Here is a 16,005-nt window from a genome sequence, read left to right as displayed (position 1 = left end):
AATAGTTCATGACGAACTTTCCCACAACATTTTCTGTCTTTAAGTCACTGAAGTCTTTCCAGACGCCTGAGTCGCTCTCTTTGGTTTTGTTGTTGGAATGGTAAATAAGCAGAGCATAGTTTAGCTGAAGTCTCATGATAACTCATAAGTCTGTCTTTTAACACACGCCATATTTTACAGCTTACTAAGACTAATGAGTCTTTATTCAGACAAAAGGTTAAGGTCATTGTTTGGACAGAGAGAAATCATTTTTCTTTGTAGTAGGGTCTGAACAGCTCCAGACTGTTGTTCAGCCTGATGTCAGATACACTGAATGACTGACCTTTGAAGTTTATACACTCCCTGCTATAAAAACGCCAAAGCCTCACTTTATCCTTCCCGCCTGTAGTGTTAAGTATGAAAACCTTACAGAGGAGTCCAGAGCATTTTGAAGGCTGGATACTGGAGACTGATATAACCCGTAAGAACAGCTGAAATGTGATGTAGTCACAGACTTTGATAGAGTTCAGCTGAACTGACCACATGAACTGAAGATGTAATGTGCACATTTATGACTGATTATGACAGAAAAGTTCTGTCCTACCTTTCTGCAGGCTTTAACAACAAACACGTTTACAATCAAATATCATATCATGATGCATAAAGTCTGTTATTTGTTGTCAACAGCAGCACCAGTATAAATACTGTATATCTAATTAAAAGACATGTTTTAAATTAATCATCAATTAAAGATGTCATATGTAGAACTTCGTGGCAGCCGCCATGAAAGATGTTTATCGTTGCCAAGGAAACACCAGATGTTATATCAAAGTCTGCTGCATTAGGAAGTAGGAACTGCTACTGTATTGTGTGCTGTTGCGAGAAAAACGTCATTTGACGTCATGTCGACTCATCTTCTGTTATTGTTTTGATTGAGAGCGCCCCTGGAGGCAGAATTTACATACTGCAGGTGTAAACATGCGTTGGGATAGCTCAGGGGGCTGGAAGTTTCTTCAAAAAGACATTTTGGAAGGAACAAATGGAGATCTGTGCTTGTTTAAAGTGAGGACAGAAACCAACCTGTGACAGCGGTCTGGACAGTCTGTGATTCTTCTCCTCTGGAGACCATGAGCGCAGCTGGACACTGTGGCTTAAAAAAATAAATAAAAGAGTCAAAATGTAATCATTGATCAGATACTCTGATGTGTCTGGTATCTGCTGGGTTAACCAGATTGAAACATTCCCATCAGTCCACTAATGTAGCATGTCCAGATTAGGAGAGCTGCAGTTGACCTTTAACCCATTAAAGAGTTGTGGTGAGAGTCAAATGCTGAAATCGTTCAGAGCGAGCACGGTGAATGTTCCACACACTGTCTTTTGTTAACCTGAGTGCAAACGCAGGAATGTGATATCCTGTGCATATCCTTTGTTACTACAGTACAATCCCATGGCTCCACTTTCTGTCTGTTATTCCCAAACCTATTGACTCGGGGCCTGTTGTGGAGTCAAGAGAGCACTTGCTGCACCCTTTTGTCCTGATTCAAGCCTATTGAAGCGGTGAATTGACTGGTTCCTGAAAAAGACTCGACTGTCCTTCTGAAATGCGCTTAGACTTTATCTCTGACCCCGTTCAAGCTGAAAGAATGTCCTGAAAATATAAACGTTCAGTCTGATTTTTCAGACTCCTGTTTACCTGTAACCAGATCGAATGGAGTTTTTTTTTTTTTTTTTAAATGCATGCCTCATTTAACTCATATATAATGTGTGGTCAAAAGTGGATTTAAACTGTTGTACACATCATTATTCCCCAGAAACCTTCTCATCATCAAAAGTCATTTCCTAAGAATTGATAAGTGTGACTTCTATCAATTTAAACTTGAATTGGATCTCTGAGCTTGTACATAAAAATGCTGATTTCCAGTGAGCTACCTCTTGTTAGTTGGTGTCAGTTTGTGTCTCGTTCCGTCGGGGCTGGCAGGGGGAACTGGTGAATAAGGTCCAGGTGACTGCGATGCAGGGCTGGAGATGGAGTACTCTCTGTAGTTTTGATTCTCATCTCGACTCACTATTACTGCCTCCTAATAAAGAACACACACACAGAGTGAATGTTATACTGCATTAGAATACATTAGCTGTAACTTTAACTTTACTGCTGCATTTTTGCTGTTCAAAGAGTGGAAGGTGTAAAAGATAGGCTTAAGTGACACCTGTGAGAATGTCAGCTCATACAAGTAAAGAAATGTTAAACAGTTTTACAGACTGAGCATTCACTGTGTATTATTGGTGCTGGTTTGGGACTCAATGTGAGAGAGACATAACACAGAGACAAGTACTTAAGAACCACTTGTACTGCTTCAATCTTCAAACGAGTAAATAAGAGGATATATCATAAACAGATGTCGCAGCATGGAGTCATTGAAAGAAAGTAGCACGCAGTTAAAACAACACATCTTCCTAAATAAACAAGCAACACTTTGAAGTTGAAAAACATTTATTTGCCATTGGTGTTCTAATAATCAAGTGAAACCTGGGAACAGATTACAATGTGTGTGGAGCTGTAGCACTGACCTGGAAGCGTCCGGTGAGTTGCTCGGGGGTGCTGATGCCGTTGGTTTGTCCGGGGCCGACAGGTTCAGGTCTTCAAAAGACAGAAAGCAGCAGAAGTCAACTGACTGTCAACACTGATAATACCTGACTCACCACAGTTTAGTTCAAGCATGTAGGGAAAGTCTGATTCAAACATTGCTTAATTAAAAAAAAAAAGTTCCAGTTCATAGTAAATAAGCTCATCTGAAAATGACATTCTGGAAAAGCTAGTGTACTGAAAGTTTGTAAAATGTTCAAGCACTTCAAGGAAAATGCTGAGCGAAGGAAAAATGATACATTTTCTGAAGGGTCGTAATTTTAAGTGCTCCTCTGATGAAATTCTTGTATGACATCTCTTTCCTCTGACATCTCTTGGTGAGCATACATTGGTTTGTTCCCATAAATCTTCCAGAGTTCTGCAGAAGTACTGCACACTCTGTCCCCCTTTTCAAAATCCCCCTCGATGGATCTCGTCTTTCCAAGCAGCCATTTGTGTTTGACTCGCTTCGATTGAAAACATATTCTGCGAGCAATTTCCATCATTGAATTTGGAGGGGGGGGGCAGTGTAAAAGCCAATGCAAACAGTCAGTACCCCCCCTCTCGGCTGCTGGGCCAGAGGCTGACTGGCTCGAAGCTGAGCCCGAGGTAATGAGGCACACAGGAAGGCCTGAATGCCTGTGGTAAATCACCCAGAAACACACCTCTCGTGGCCTGAGCTCCACATACGGCACACAAGAAAGAAATGGCAATAAGACGAAAACTGATACAGCAGCCTTAAGACATGTCTTCCAGTAGGAGAGACATCAATGTTTGCAGTCATAAATGATGAGCTGCACAGCTAAAAATGCTCACCTTGTGTTTTACACTTCCACTCTCTACCATGTTCATCAGAACACCAGAGGACGCCTCGGTCAGAGGGGGGTGTATCGTAGGTCAGTTAATGTCAGTTTCCTTTTTAACAACAAATATTGTGGGGGAAGCCAAACTCGGACTTTACACCAGTGTGATACATCAGCACTTCAGAGCCTCTGTGGCTTCAGGCAGATGTGTCTGATGGCAGATTGTTTACACATGTGCATTGTAAGAAAAACCTCACTATGCTGAGAACTTCAACATCAATGAAGTGAATATTGACCAGGATTCTGACGGATCTGAGTTCTGAAAAAGCAAAAACTTCATTTCATTTGTCATCTTGATATCTTCTGAAGACAAAGACAGCCGGTGCTTTATAGGCCCAAAGACACTGTGGTTTATTGTCAGGCATAAATATTAGAATTAACACACTTTAAACAAATCCAAGTGTAGATAAAATCCATCAACGTCTTCAAATGTGCACTTTAACTAATCCAAAATGATAAAATGGTTTTAAAAAACAGGAACTTCAGAAGCAGGAACAAAGGAAACCAAAGGTACAAATCTGGCCAGAAACAGAGGCAGTAGGGCATCAATTAACCAATTAGTCCAAATCAAAGCGCTGCTAAAATATCTAGACTAAACCAGCTCCAAGGTAAAATAACACGACCGGGTTGATGTGGTTGATATGTCGTGTAAAAACTAAGCAGGGTTTGCAGAAGTTGGATGTGCCAAAATCAAACTACTGATGCTGTCGAGTGATCGAAACAGCCCTGCTCCATCCTGAAGAAGAGCTGCCACAGGCTTCTCTCAGTGGGAAACACCATCTGTGTGAAGACTGGCAGTGCCCACAAACCAGGTGTGTGAAGCTGGAAAAAGGGAGCGCACTCAACTCCGCATGGACAAATCCAACATTACAGAATGGTGCTGCTTGATTACAGGACTGTTAAGAGCTTGTCTGAAGGTGTTTTGTGTAGGTTTCATGATTGGTGAGGGGCATTTGGAGAGGAGACTTTGAGATGTGAAGAAATGCTGGTTCTGAAAGTACAGATGGCGAACAGAGTGGGATTAAAGACATGGCACAGTGGCATTGTCCCGGGGAAGCGAGGACTGCTGCTGTTGTTTCTGGCTTGGTTGGAGACGTGAGGTCAGCAGGGAAAAATGTACTCACATGGACATAGGACATCCAAGGAGGAAATATGTCTGAGTGCACGTGCATGAGAGAGTGTGAACCTTCATGTTTGTGTGTGCGTGTGCCTGTGTGTGTTTTTGTGTGTGTTTGCACAAGAAAGAAGGGCCACAAAAAAAAGTGACAAGCTAGCAGTGTTGCTAAACGAGAGTTAAGGGAGGACCTTTAATCAAAATGCCAGCCAAGAGCAGTCCTAGCTTAAAATAGCAGCCAGCTAAACAAGGTCTTGGCATATCTCAAAACAGCGTTTATTAAGGAGGACTAGGAAGGGCTGGCTCTCATACATGCTGGCATTTCCCCTGATTACAATCACTCATGTTGTTGTACGGTGCTCGCATGATAAAGTTAAAAACAGTGTAAACATTTCTAAAAGGCTTTTCTATTCAGAGCTTTGCTGCAGAAACTGAAATGGCAAGTCGATATACTTCTAATTTGCAAAGAAAAATAATAATAATAATAATAAAAGGAATACAAGTTGCATGGTACCTCTCCAACAGCAGCTGCAGCTGAGTCTGGGAGTTTTTGATCTTGTTCTGGGCCTCCACGTTCAGCATGTCAGCCGTGTTTTCACCGTTGATCTCCAAGATAATGTCACCAGGTTGCAGGGCTGCTTTCTCAGCCTTGCTGCCCCCGTTGACCTGATGAACAGAAGAAGAAGCGTTAGTTGGGTCCTACAGGCCCCGGTGGGGGGGGGGGGGGGGGGGGGGTCCTGCTCTGAACATAACTTTGAGTGGATGTAATCCCTCTTAGCAGGCGTTGACAGCTCTGTGTCTGATGGCTGTGTGAAAAATTTGTCAGCGTCCGTCTGTCAGCGATATGCAAAAGGAGAAAAGGTGTCGACGTGCTGCTTCACTCTTCAGCCTGGGGCCGGCATGAAAGCAGATTTTTAAACTTCAATGAACTACTTTTTTTTGCTAACGGATTTTTGTCATTTCTCACAGTGGTCTCTCTCGTTCAGTCGCGGCAGCTTTTGGTTACTATAATTCATATTAACACTAAATACCAACAGACCCCAGAGCACTTCACACACACGGATCGAGGCAGAAGATTCACGACACCCTGAGGAACAAGTCATTAGTGTGACACTACTTGATGGTTTGACTGGGCCTGACCTTTGCATCTAGCCTTCCCACATGTCAAATGTTGTAGCCACAAATCAGAGGGGAATTCCACAGTAATGGGCCGAAACACATCTTTTCCACTACTTTGAGTTTAATTTCTGCAGCCCAGAGAAAAATCACTCAAACACACGCACGTTACCAAAAACAAAAAGGCAAAATGTAGAGGTGAATGCTGCTTTAACTCGAGGAGGACATTGGCCGCAAACATTTCTCGCCTCATAATTAAAAGCAGAAAAAGACCATAAAACAAAGAATGTAAAGCAAAACAAAACAAAAAAAGAGCCAATCAGAGAACATGAAAGACAAAGTAAGGGGTATAAATAGTCAACTAACTGTTAGTCAGATTTGCCAGGCGTGAGGGCAGAGGTGCCATGTCTGTGGGCCCACTCCAGAGCCAATTAAGCGTTACTGTGGTGACCCACAATAGTGCATGCCTTTTCTGATCAGGACACGCCTGGTTTCACAGAAACACTGGGAACAGTTGGGGGCTCTTTTCCAGAGTGTGTGCCCAAGTGAAACAGAGGCGAGCTATCTTTCAGGACAACAGGAAGAAAAGAAAGAGGGCACCCATGTTGTGTTTCTGCCAACCCTTCGGCTGCTTCACCACCCGGGCCGAGAGGGTGAGAAAAAGACATTTCTCAACATGGCCTTTAGAAACTGATCTCAGTGGTGGCGGTTCTTCCTCTGCAGGCATCCCTGTCACTTCAGAGAACTTGTTTGATATTTGAGACAAGGAAACATGCTGGTGTTGTTCACCGGGTAGCAGTAACACAATCAAGACAAAAACGGGCTATAAATCAAGAGAAGGCATGTTTTTTTTTTTTTTTTTTTTCCAGCATAGGTTGTGAAGAGGAGGCAAACGATAAAAATGCTTTTTGAAGTCATGCTGGTAAGTCTGACACACGAGTGGCCTGCCATCATTCATCCCTTATGAGTTTGAGAAGCTTTCTGTGTGGAAGGAGTTTTCACACATACACAAAAAAAAAAAAAAAAAAAAAAAAGTGAAATGTTCACCAAAGGTTTTTTGGTGAGCTTCTTGTGCGAAAGCAAACAGCTGGAATTTTTCTACCCGACTTCACCTGGAGATGTTCTCCGGGGTGAGCCGATGTGTGAAATTTAGCAGGAAGTAATCATTAAAAATGAACTTTGAGCAAGAGGACAGAGGGTGATGAGATTAATATCACACAACTTACAAGGAACAGCTGATTGGACCTGCTTTCACCAGTGCTGTGTGTTCTTTATCACTTATTCACTGACAGTGTGGAGAAGTGGTGGTAATTTGATGTGAAGGTAAAAGTCCTTCATTGAAGTGTCAGACTCGACTGTGTGTCATCCACCATGAGGCAGAGCTGTTCTTTGCACATCATGTCCTGCCTCCTGGTGAAGGGGACAGTCTCCTGCTGTGAGGCGCATATGTGAACAGGCAGGACATGAAGGAGGCAGCCTGTCCTGACACTTTATCGAATTTTTTTTTGTCAGGAATGCACGAGTGTGAAAACAGCTTTAGTCTCTCTGAAAAAATACCAGGCTGAGGTGCTAAAATATGAGCAGGATGTCCAGTTGGCAGAGTTCGGCGTCTCTGGCGTGCAGAAGTTAATCTGGGCAAGATTTGCTGGTGGTGTTTACGGAGTGGCGTCTGCCAACAGTGGTGACGTTTCCACCTCCTCAAAGCTCCCCTCTTTTTTTTTTTTTAACAGTAATTTTAAAAATGTTGCAAATAAAAACAACATGCATGTGCTGTAGTTTGGAATTTACTAACACACACACACACACACACACACACACACACACACACACACACACACACACACACACACACACACACACACACACACACACACACACACACACACACACACACACACACACACACACACACACACACACACACACACACACACACACACACACACACACACACACACACACACACACACACACACACACACACACACACACACACACACACACACACACACACACACACACACACACACACACACACACACACAAGAACCCCTCACCTCCCACCTCAACTGTAATCAGCAGTTTCCTTCTAATGTAATCTACTTCCATTCTTTTCCAACGGGTACAGTGGTCAAGGAAATAGGTACGAAACAACCGCTGGACAAAAACAAAGACGAGAAGAGAGACGCAGCGAGGAGGAAGTTGACTTTGCGTGACATGCCATTACAGGCTGAGCTTCCACAAAAACAGAGGATGTGCCTTGATAAGGTGTAAAAGGAGGTGCACCAATGAGGTGTTTCGATTCGTACCTTTGATACAGTTATGGCCTTCTTGAAGTCTCTCCCTCCGTAGATCCTGAAGCCCCATGGGGACGGGCCGATTAGGTTCACTGTCAGCGCCATTTAGGGATCCGTTCAGCACGCGCACTCGTCAAAACCCTGAAAAAAAAAAAAAAAAAAGCAGTCAGCACAAGAGTTTGAGTCACATGTGGGGATAAAACTTGACCATGGCTGAATCTGAGTCACGCATTTCTGCTGCACAGGCTGAATCTGAGAGCAGCAGGTGAAGATCATGAACATTAGCCGAAGCTGCCTTTCATACAGTGGTCAGTGGTAAGTCCCCTCCACATGGATTATGTAACCACATCAAACAGGAATTGGAGGAATTTGAAAGCAAAGTCAAATAACTAAACATTTCTAAACAGCTACAAAGCAAACCAGTTTCATTAAATCCAAATGTTCTTTAAAGACAACAGAGAAACAAACTGAAGTCTCGGTGTTCGTCTTGCTTCACTGTGACTGCCGTGTAATCTACATGTCTCCAGTATACAAGGATAGAATGACTTGCAGTTTGGCAGCCCTTTAAGACACGACTCGAAGAATTTACTGTATACATAAACTTGTCTGAAAGTCCATCTGTGTCGCTGCTCTTGAGGGGATGTTTTGTTTTTGTATGGTTTAGTTTGCACGTTAATTTATAGATTCCACTGTCCACACAGTCTGCTGGGTATTTGTGGATCTGAGGCTGTTAATCTTTTAGAGTCAAAGTGTTGGAGTGAGTGAAACAAAACGCACTTTGATGTTTCTCTTGTAGACATGAATGAAACTGGAAAAAAAAAAAAAAAAAAAAAAAAAAACCTTAGTGTAACTTTTTCTTCTTTCCCGGCCTTATTGGCGAAATAATCTTTCGGTGATATAACTATTCAATCTGAATGTTTTCACTTTCAGAACAGACGATTCTGTTTGTTTCTTTACATTCACATTCTTCAGGATTCTTCACAGCTTGAGGACAGTGTTGACAAGGAACAGATGTACATGTTGATCTCCTGGTGAGGGGTGAACTTCTGAAATATTACATCATTACAACGTTTGTGGACGACAGCGTGGTGATACTGTCCGACATGTAGATTCCCTTCATTACACTTGAACATTTCTACATATTCCACATAAACATCCCTAGGTCTGAAATCAACGTGTGAAAGTAAATGATACATCTAGTCATCGACCGTTGTTTTCTATATCAAGCTGAGCCTGTCAGATGTGCTAACTTCAAGATAAATAGGCCATTAAAGAACGACTGGGCTGGGAATCACATCGTGCCTCACAGTACGACATAGATGCTGCAGATACTGCAGTTACCTTCCATCATCGATGCATTGAGAGAGAATCACATCCATCATGATATCAGGTAAAGTGCTGAATGTAAAATGCACCTGAAAAGGTAAGGGCAGGGCAGCATTACGTACCATAAATGGCAAACTCAGTTTGGAACCGAGACTCTAAAACTTTGGCATGGCAGCCTCATGGAGTTTGAATAACTGACATACAAAGTGTCAACTTCTCCATTTAACAACTATTTATGCTTACTACCTGACATGTCATAAGTGCCACCGTCATGGAGACCTGAATTAATAACAGCCCTACATACTGTGTTTGCACCGGTAAGTGTTTCAGTTAATCACAGGGTAACATCTGATGATCTCAACTCAAGGTTCACACATCACACTAAGTGTCGACAGATATATTTACTGTGGCCAACAGTGGAATGTAAATTATGATCGTACTTGCCCCCTTTTACTAAATAAAGTCATAAAAGCATGTCAATGATTATAAACACTGCATCATAAAGTGAACAGATTATCAGTAAGCCAGTTAGACTCAGAGTGGATCTGCCACGCTGCTCTCCTCAGTCTCTCTAAACACTGGCCTGTAGAATCAGCCCCACATTCCTCAAGTGTTTGGGACATACAGTTAGAACCAGTCTGGGCCAATTAGAAGGGTTACTGGGCTCACCATCATTAGTCGCTCTAAATTGCTGCGGCCTCCAGAAATAAGTGCCGGAGTGATAATGACAGACAGCGGCCGCCCAAAACTTTCCCAGCCTTTGGGGGTGTCAATTAGTTCCATGAGTCTCTGCACCCATTACCATACAGGCACCCTGCTAATTCCCCACATAAACATTCACTGTTAGCGTCATAAAAGCGTTAAGAGGAGGACAATGTCAAAGTGAAAGTCTGCGGAAGAGCTGACAAACAACTCAAAGAGGTGGTGAGGGGAAGTGGCACACTCATGGTGAGCTCTGCTGAAACTGTCTCTGTCCAAAAAAAAAACACTGTTGGACAGCTGACGATTCAAACTAAAAAGGTGACCTCTGTTCTCGTGATGTCTCGTTGCCACACCAATTCGGGATTACGAGTGAATACACGGCAGACAAAGAGAAGAATTCCAGTCATGAATCATTTCGCAGTTCGGCATCAGAGACACCCAACAGGATGTCAGCAGGAGAAGGGATGAAACAGGTACAGTAGGTGAATTACTCACGTTTCCACAGAACATAAAACACATGTGCATGTCACTTCCCAGCATTCCTACAGTTCATACCAGCGTATAGTAACGTGCCAAGACTGACAGAGGCGGCCACCAGAGTTTCTCCGACAGGTTTCATCTATTCCATTCACAGGTGAATTCATCAGATCCTCATCACTGAATGTTTTGTCCTGAGACGATCAATGAGTTACTAACAGCAGGACACGGGCAGTGTTTAAAGATGTGGGATAATCACAGACCACACCTCTACGCATCATTTAAGATCCAGTTAGACAGTTTCAGTAGCTCAGTGGATTTGTTTTGCTCTCTGGGCTGGGAATGAAAGCCTTTAAGGACATACTGTGTATTTTGAAAGCCTTTTGGCACTTGTCACTTCTGAGAGACAGCTCGTACAGCCGAGAGAGATAGCGGAGGTACGAAGAGGGGGGAAGAAGAGGCCTTTCACAGCGCTGGATTCGAGGCCAGCTGCTCCAACATGCAGACAGCCTGAAGGGTTTCATTAAAAAAGGTTTTCAATAACACGTTGTCTCAGGTCAACGCGAAATCTAAAAAAAAAAGATTGATTACAGTCGTGTCAAAAACAGATCATGTTCATCAATTTGCTTTGAGAAGCTCAAACAAAGACAGCATTCACAATTCTTGTAATTCAATGCTACTACTGACATAAAAATTAAATTGTCGTCGACTACTTTTAGTTTAGTAAAGCGGAGTCTCAAACATCGCCTTTATTAGACCTAGGTAAGTAAAGATGTGGTTTTGTGTTTGCTCGACCTCCCGGGCGTCCAGCAGCAGTTGCTTTTGATGCATTTGTGCGAAAAGTGTGTGAAAGAACCCGACTGTCATTTAGACTGAGGAACATGGACAAACTATTACACCTAGTTTAATTCAGCATGTTTATCGTAACAGTCATCCTCATTTAGGCTGATTGAGTGAAACTAGTAAACAAGCCTGAAACTCTGCCTGTGTGTGTGCGCATGTGTGTGCGTGTGCGTTTAGTGGAGTGTGGCAAATACTACCGTGACTCATCTCATGTGAGTCAGTGACTTTGATCTGCATGTCACCATAGCACAACTATAGCAACAAGTACACATGTTGATGGTTATACTAGTTAAGATTTTAACATGAAAAAATGAAGTGAAAGAATATACATGAGTGAAGAGTAAACATGTGCACGGCGTAAAAGCACGAGCTTTATTACGTGGAACAAAGTTAATCCTAGATTAACACTTCCTTTATTCTGCAGAATGGGGTGTTTGGAAAAGCACATTGGTGCCACATGTACAGCACTGAGTGAAATATTCATAAGCACTGACGGGATTGGGTTAACTCACTTCAGTGCTCTCTGAACTCGACATTAAAACGTCTGGCCCACCTGGGCAACCAAAACGTCACCTTGTGACTCTGATTCACCGCAGATCCTAACTTCAGATTGTTTGTCTTCTCCTTGAACTCGGGGCCAAAATCCTCCGCGCTGAACCGAACAAGCGCTGACTTTCCAATGTGCTAACACTGAAAGTATGGCTGATGAACATAACAGACTGAAAAAACATTCAGCTGGAAGCTTTGATGCGAATGATGGTCGCTGCAGGGGAATACTCCTGGCATGAATCACACCTGTTGGGGCTCTCGTTGGTGGCCATACTGTGCACCACGCACGCACGAACGCACGCACGTGTGAACTTTCCGCTGCCCTCAGCAGGTGATGCAGCCAGCTGATGACTCTGCCCTGCGTGTCAGGCAGCACCCTGACAGGTCGGCACCTACCTGGACACACACCCTCTGAATAGAAAGGAGAAGAATGCGAGCCTATCCCAGGACTGTATCAGTGCAATAACATCCAAAGTATTCTCCAAATCACACCCATATGGTCAGATAGGGCTGTAGTTACCAAGGAGATGAGAACATATCAAACAAACACATGATGTCAAAAGGGGCGTTGGTTAATACCTTTCTGTGTCATTATACATATCACTAATCGCTTATATGTCATCAAAACGATTATAGAAGGAGGCATACCTGTAATTTTTGTGGTTACTCCCTTTTCAGTGAGAAACATTTACCATACATGCTCCTGAAGGGCAACAAGCTGAAACATAATCCTGGAACTGTTCCTAAAGGCTGGGAGATACAGGAAAAGAATTATTAGGAGCCCCAATAGGTGTGATTTAAGGACAAATAAACAAAACAAAAATGAAGTCAATAGTTATTAGATTTTGAGATTTGATGATGTTGCCAAGTTTGAGACGCATCCTAAGAATAAAGGAAGCCTTAAAATGTCCAGAGGGTCATTTGTTTAATTAAGAATGAAGTTTGTTTTTAATATGTGCTCAAGATGTCTGTTCTACTTTCTTTTTTCATGAGATAAGTAAACATGTAAAGACATACCCGGAGCAGGCTGCTGCTAAAATTAGCCTAACCCAATTCTTGTAACCAAATGGCTATCATTTGATGACGATGTATGGAAAAAAAATGGCAAACCCAATGATCAACCATGACTGGAAAACTTAGCCCCATCCAGCATGGCATCTTCACAGATTCTGAATAACTTCAAATCATGGCTGAGGATGAATGTCCTCTTCGAACACCTCATCACGCTCAGGTGTACTGTTGGTCTTCCGTTGACGATTAACAATAAACATGATGATGAATGTGCAGACCTCAGCAACATCACTCTCAGTGTCCATTATGGGGAACCGCTAACTAGCTAGCTAGCTAGTTTGAGTACATTTAAGCAAGCTTTTGTAATTCGTGCGCTAAACGGCAGGTGGAACTCGTCACGATGATAACAAAGTCTGAGACAGATTTGTTTCTGTGCTGCATTGGTTACAGTCCAATGAGCTACCTGAGAAGCGACCACGCGTGAGTAAAGCTAAATTTTAAGAAAATTCTATTTCTTGACTCATCACACGATTAGATTCAGATTTCTCTTTAGAGAGATAAATAAATCTAGGTTTGTCTAAGGACAGCCCAGATGTCATAACAGCAGATGTCACTTTTACATACTTTGATTGTGTGCTAAATTTACAGGTTTTCCATATTTATATTGAATATTTAAATAGAGATTAGCTCAACCTTACCCAAATGGGTTGATTGAAGTTGTTAGGAGACAAATACTAGTAAGGGTGACTGAATTAGCCTCTGATACTGCCGACAAATCTGTATCTAGCAGAGGCTGTAACGGCAGTAAAAATCAGTGTTTCCCCCTCAGTATTCTGTCTCCACAGCCTGAGAGTTTCTCAGGTTGCCACTTTGCTGCAGCGTTGCTACAGTGGGTTGGATTGTGTTCACTCTAAAGATGGTTTGTTACAGTACAAGAACAGTTTGCTTCACTCATCTCCCTCTGCACCATCCTGATGAAAATCATGTTTCTAATGTTGTTGACACGGCACCAACTGCACACTGTGTCGCTCAGCAAATCAGGCCACTTAGCCACATCCTCTGCATGCACGCACCACGAGCTGCTTCTTCCAGACAGGACACCAACCGGCACTTTGTTCATCACGTGCATACTCATGAAATACACTGCTGCAACCATCAACTCCATATATTCAGATGCATACAGACTTGATTTCTGTCAAGGTTAGATAAACACACCTCAAACCACATTTGGGCTTTTTTCTACTCAGCTTTATGAGATATGAACATCCTGTGACGCCTCTGCCTAAGCTAAATCTGAAAACCACACTCCTAAAACTGGAGCCGAAAACACACTCTCATCATTTAGACATAACAGACATATTCACTTCCTGCATAAACATGCACATGCTCGTCACAGCCGCCTGTTTTAGACTGCACAGCTAAATAAAATACCAAAAACTAGACTGATATGTTCTTAGGTCGAAACCTCAGTGCAAGTGTAAAACAAACAAACTACATTCCTCCCCAAGTTAGTAAGTTATAAGTTTGGTGTTTTTCTTTTCTTCCTTGAGAATACAACCACTTTGCTCTCTCCGAAATTACAGTGGTCTGTTTTGGTTTCTTGATGGTTTGAGGACTATTCTATCGAAGAAAACCAAAGTGCTCTCTCTTAAAAAATGAGGAAACAAACAATGTAAAGTGAGAGGAGGGTTAGGTTATGAGCTGGCACATGAAAGACAGCGCCATGATGGGGAAGGTAGACAAACAGCAGAGGGATTCACTGGGACTGTTCTGGATAGTAGCCGACATGAACTCTGAAAAACTCAAAATCTTTTGAAGTACTTTCTCACCTGTAGAGCTCACTAGCCAAACGTGTTTATCAAAACATTTCCATGAGTTAAATACACCCAATAGACTTGAACAACATGGGCGTGCGATTGACAGTAGGCTAGCAGACCTGCTAATTCAGAGTCATCAACCTCAACACTTAAAGAGGAGGAGAGAGAAGATAACAGCCTAACCGCTAAAGTGACAGAAACACTGACTTAATGCTTCCTGAGGTTGCACCTGGACCAGCCCTTCCACAAATCACCCTGACTGCTTAACGTGCAAAATACCTGCTTTCATTATTACACGTATTCTCTATGTGTGGGCCGATAGTCTCCAGAAAGTCACTCTGACTTTACAATTTCCACTCATACAGTAAATGCATCATGAGCCAAGTGTGCTCATATGTGGGTGCTACAATACTTTAACTGCTCACATAGGCCAAGGATTAGGAGTTATGAGTCTCTAAGGTTGACAGACTACAATAAACCTTCAATAAATCCCATTTCCTCTTATAAAACACGTTTAAAACAGATATATGAGCAAATTATAGAATACACAAAGCAAAGCGTGTGTTTTCACTTTCAGTACACTCACATAAGACTGACAAGAGTCTTGATGGATTGATTTGTTAGATAGATCGAACTGCTTTAAGGAAATAAATTAAAAAAAAAAAAAAACATTGTGTAATGTGAGCTTGCAAAGAAACTTTATGGACGTTAAGCCATTTTTAAAGAATCCTTTTTTTCTTACCAAGGTAAGTGCAGGTTTATATTAAGTGTCTTCACCTGTTTAATCTCTCGCGTTCGTCGACAAAAAGGCAGGTCCCAGTTCACCTCAGCCGAAAACAAAAACTGCCCAAAAGTGTAAAAAGAAATGAAAAAAAGCAGCTTTTTGAGTCCCCTCCGTCAACTTAAGAGCACTGAAGCGTTAATGATGAGATGTAGTCCCTTTGCTGTCCGTGTCGTGTTGTATCAGGTGTTTCAGCAGCACGTACGGACACCACTTGTGTTTGCGCGCGCGCTGGTATCAGTGACGAGCTCGAGCCGTGCCATGTGCTATTACCAAAATAAAAGCCTTTGACAGGGCAGCAGCACGGGGCGTGCCGCATGCATCAGAGAGGAGGGAGGAGACGAGAAGAGGGTGCAGCAGTTATGATTAAGACATTTATCTGAAAGCACTCTCCATGAGTTTTTGGGTCCGCGCGCTACCTGCTGACGAAAGGAGAAAGAGCCACACCATTAAGCCAAGCCTGTATGACGCTGTTGAGCTGTCTGAACAGTGTTTCAATGAATGTTT

The 16,005-nt window shown here is 42.6% G+C and overlaps 1 protein-coding gene across 3 annotated transcripts in view; it reads right to left on the bottom strand.

Annotated features, from left to right (window-relative positions):
- pdlim2 (PDZ and LIM domain 2 (mystique)) overlaps positions 1-15,777 on the bottom strand; it is a 34,763-nt gene extending 18,986 nt beyond the window's left edge. Inside the window, exons 1-6 of one of the 3 annotated variants that reach the window (XM_079369482.1) lie at positions 15,460-15,777; positions 8,005-8,133; positions 5,094-5,245; positions 2,548-2,617; positions 1,909-2,057; positions 1,060-1,123 (exon numbers count right to left, since the gene is read on the bottom strand). In XM_079369482.1, coding sequence (XP_079225608.1) covers positions 1,060-1,123; positions 1,909-2,057; positions 2,548-2,617; positions 5,094-5,245; positions 8,005-8,097 — 528 coding nt within the window. In that variant the 5' untranslated portion in view covers positions 8,098-8,133; positions 15,460-15,777. Of the gene's footprint in view, positions 1-1,059; positions 1,130-1,908; positions 2,058-2,547; positions 2,618-5,093; positions 5,246-8,004; positions 8,134-15,459 lie in introns of all 3 variants that reach the window. The other 2 variants (XM_079369480.1, XM_079369481.1) reach the window with 2 other exon arrangements.
- Between the last annotated feature and the right edge of the window lie 228 nt (positions 15,778-16,005).

This window comes from Symphodus melops (assembly GCF_947650265.1).
Source record: "Symphodus melops genome assembly, chromosome: 1".
NCBI lineage: Eukaryota > Metazoa > Chordata > Actinopteri > Labriformes > Labridae > Symphodus > Symphodus melops.
Note: the sequence above shows the minus strand (reverse complement) of the source record. Positions and strands in the feature narration are given on the sequence as shown.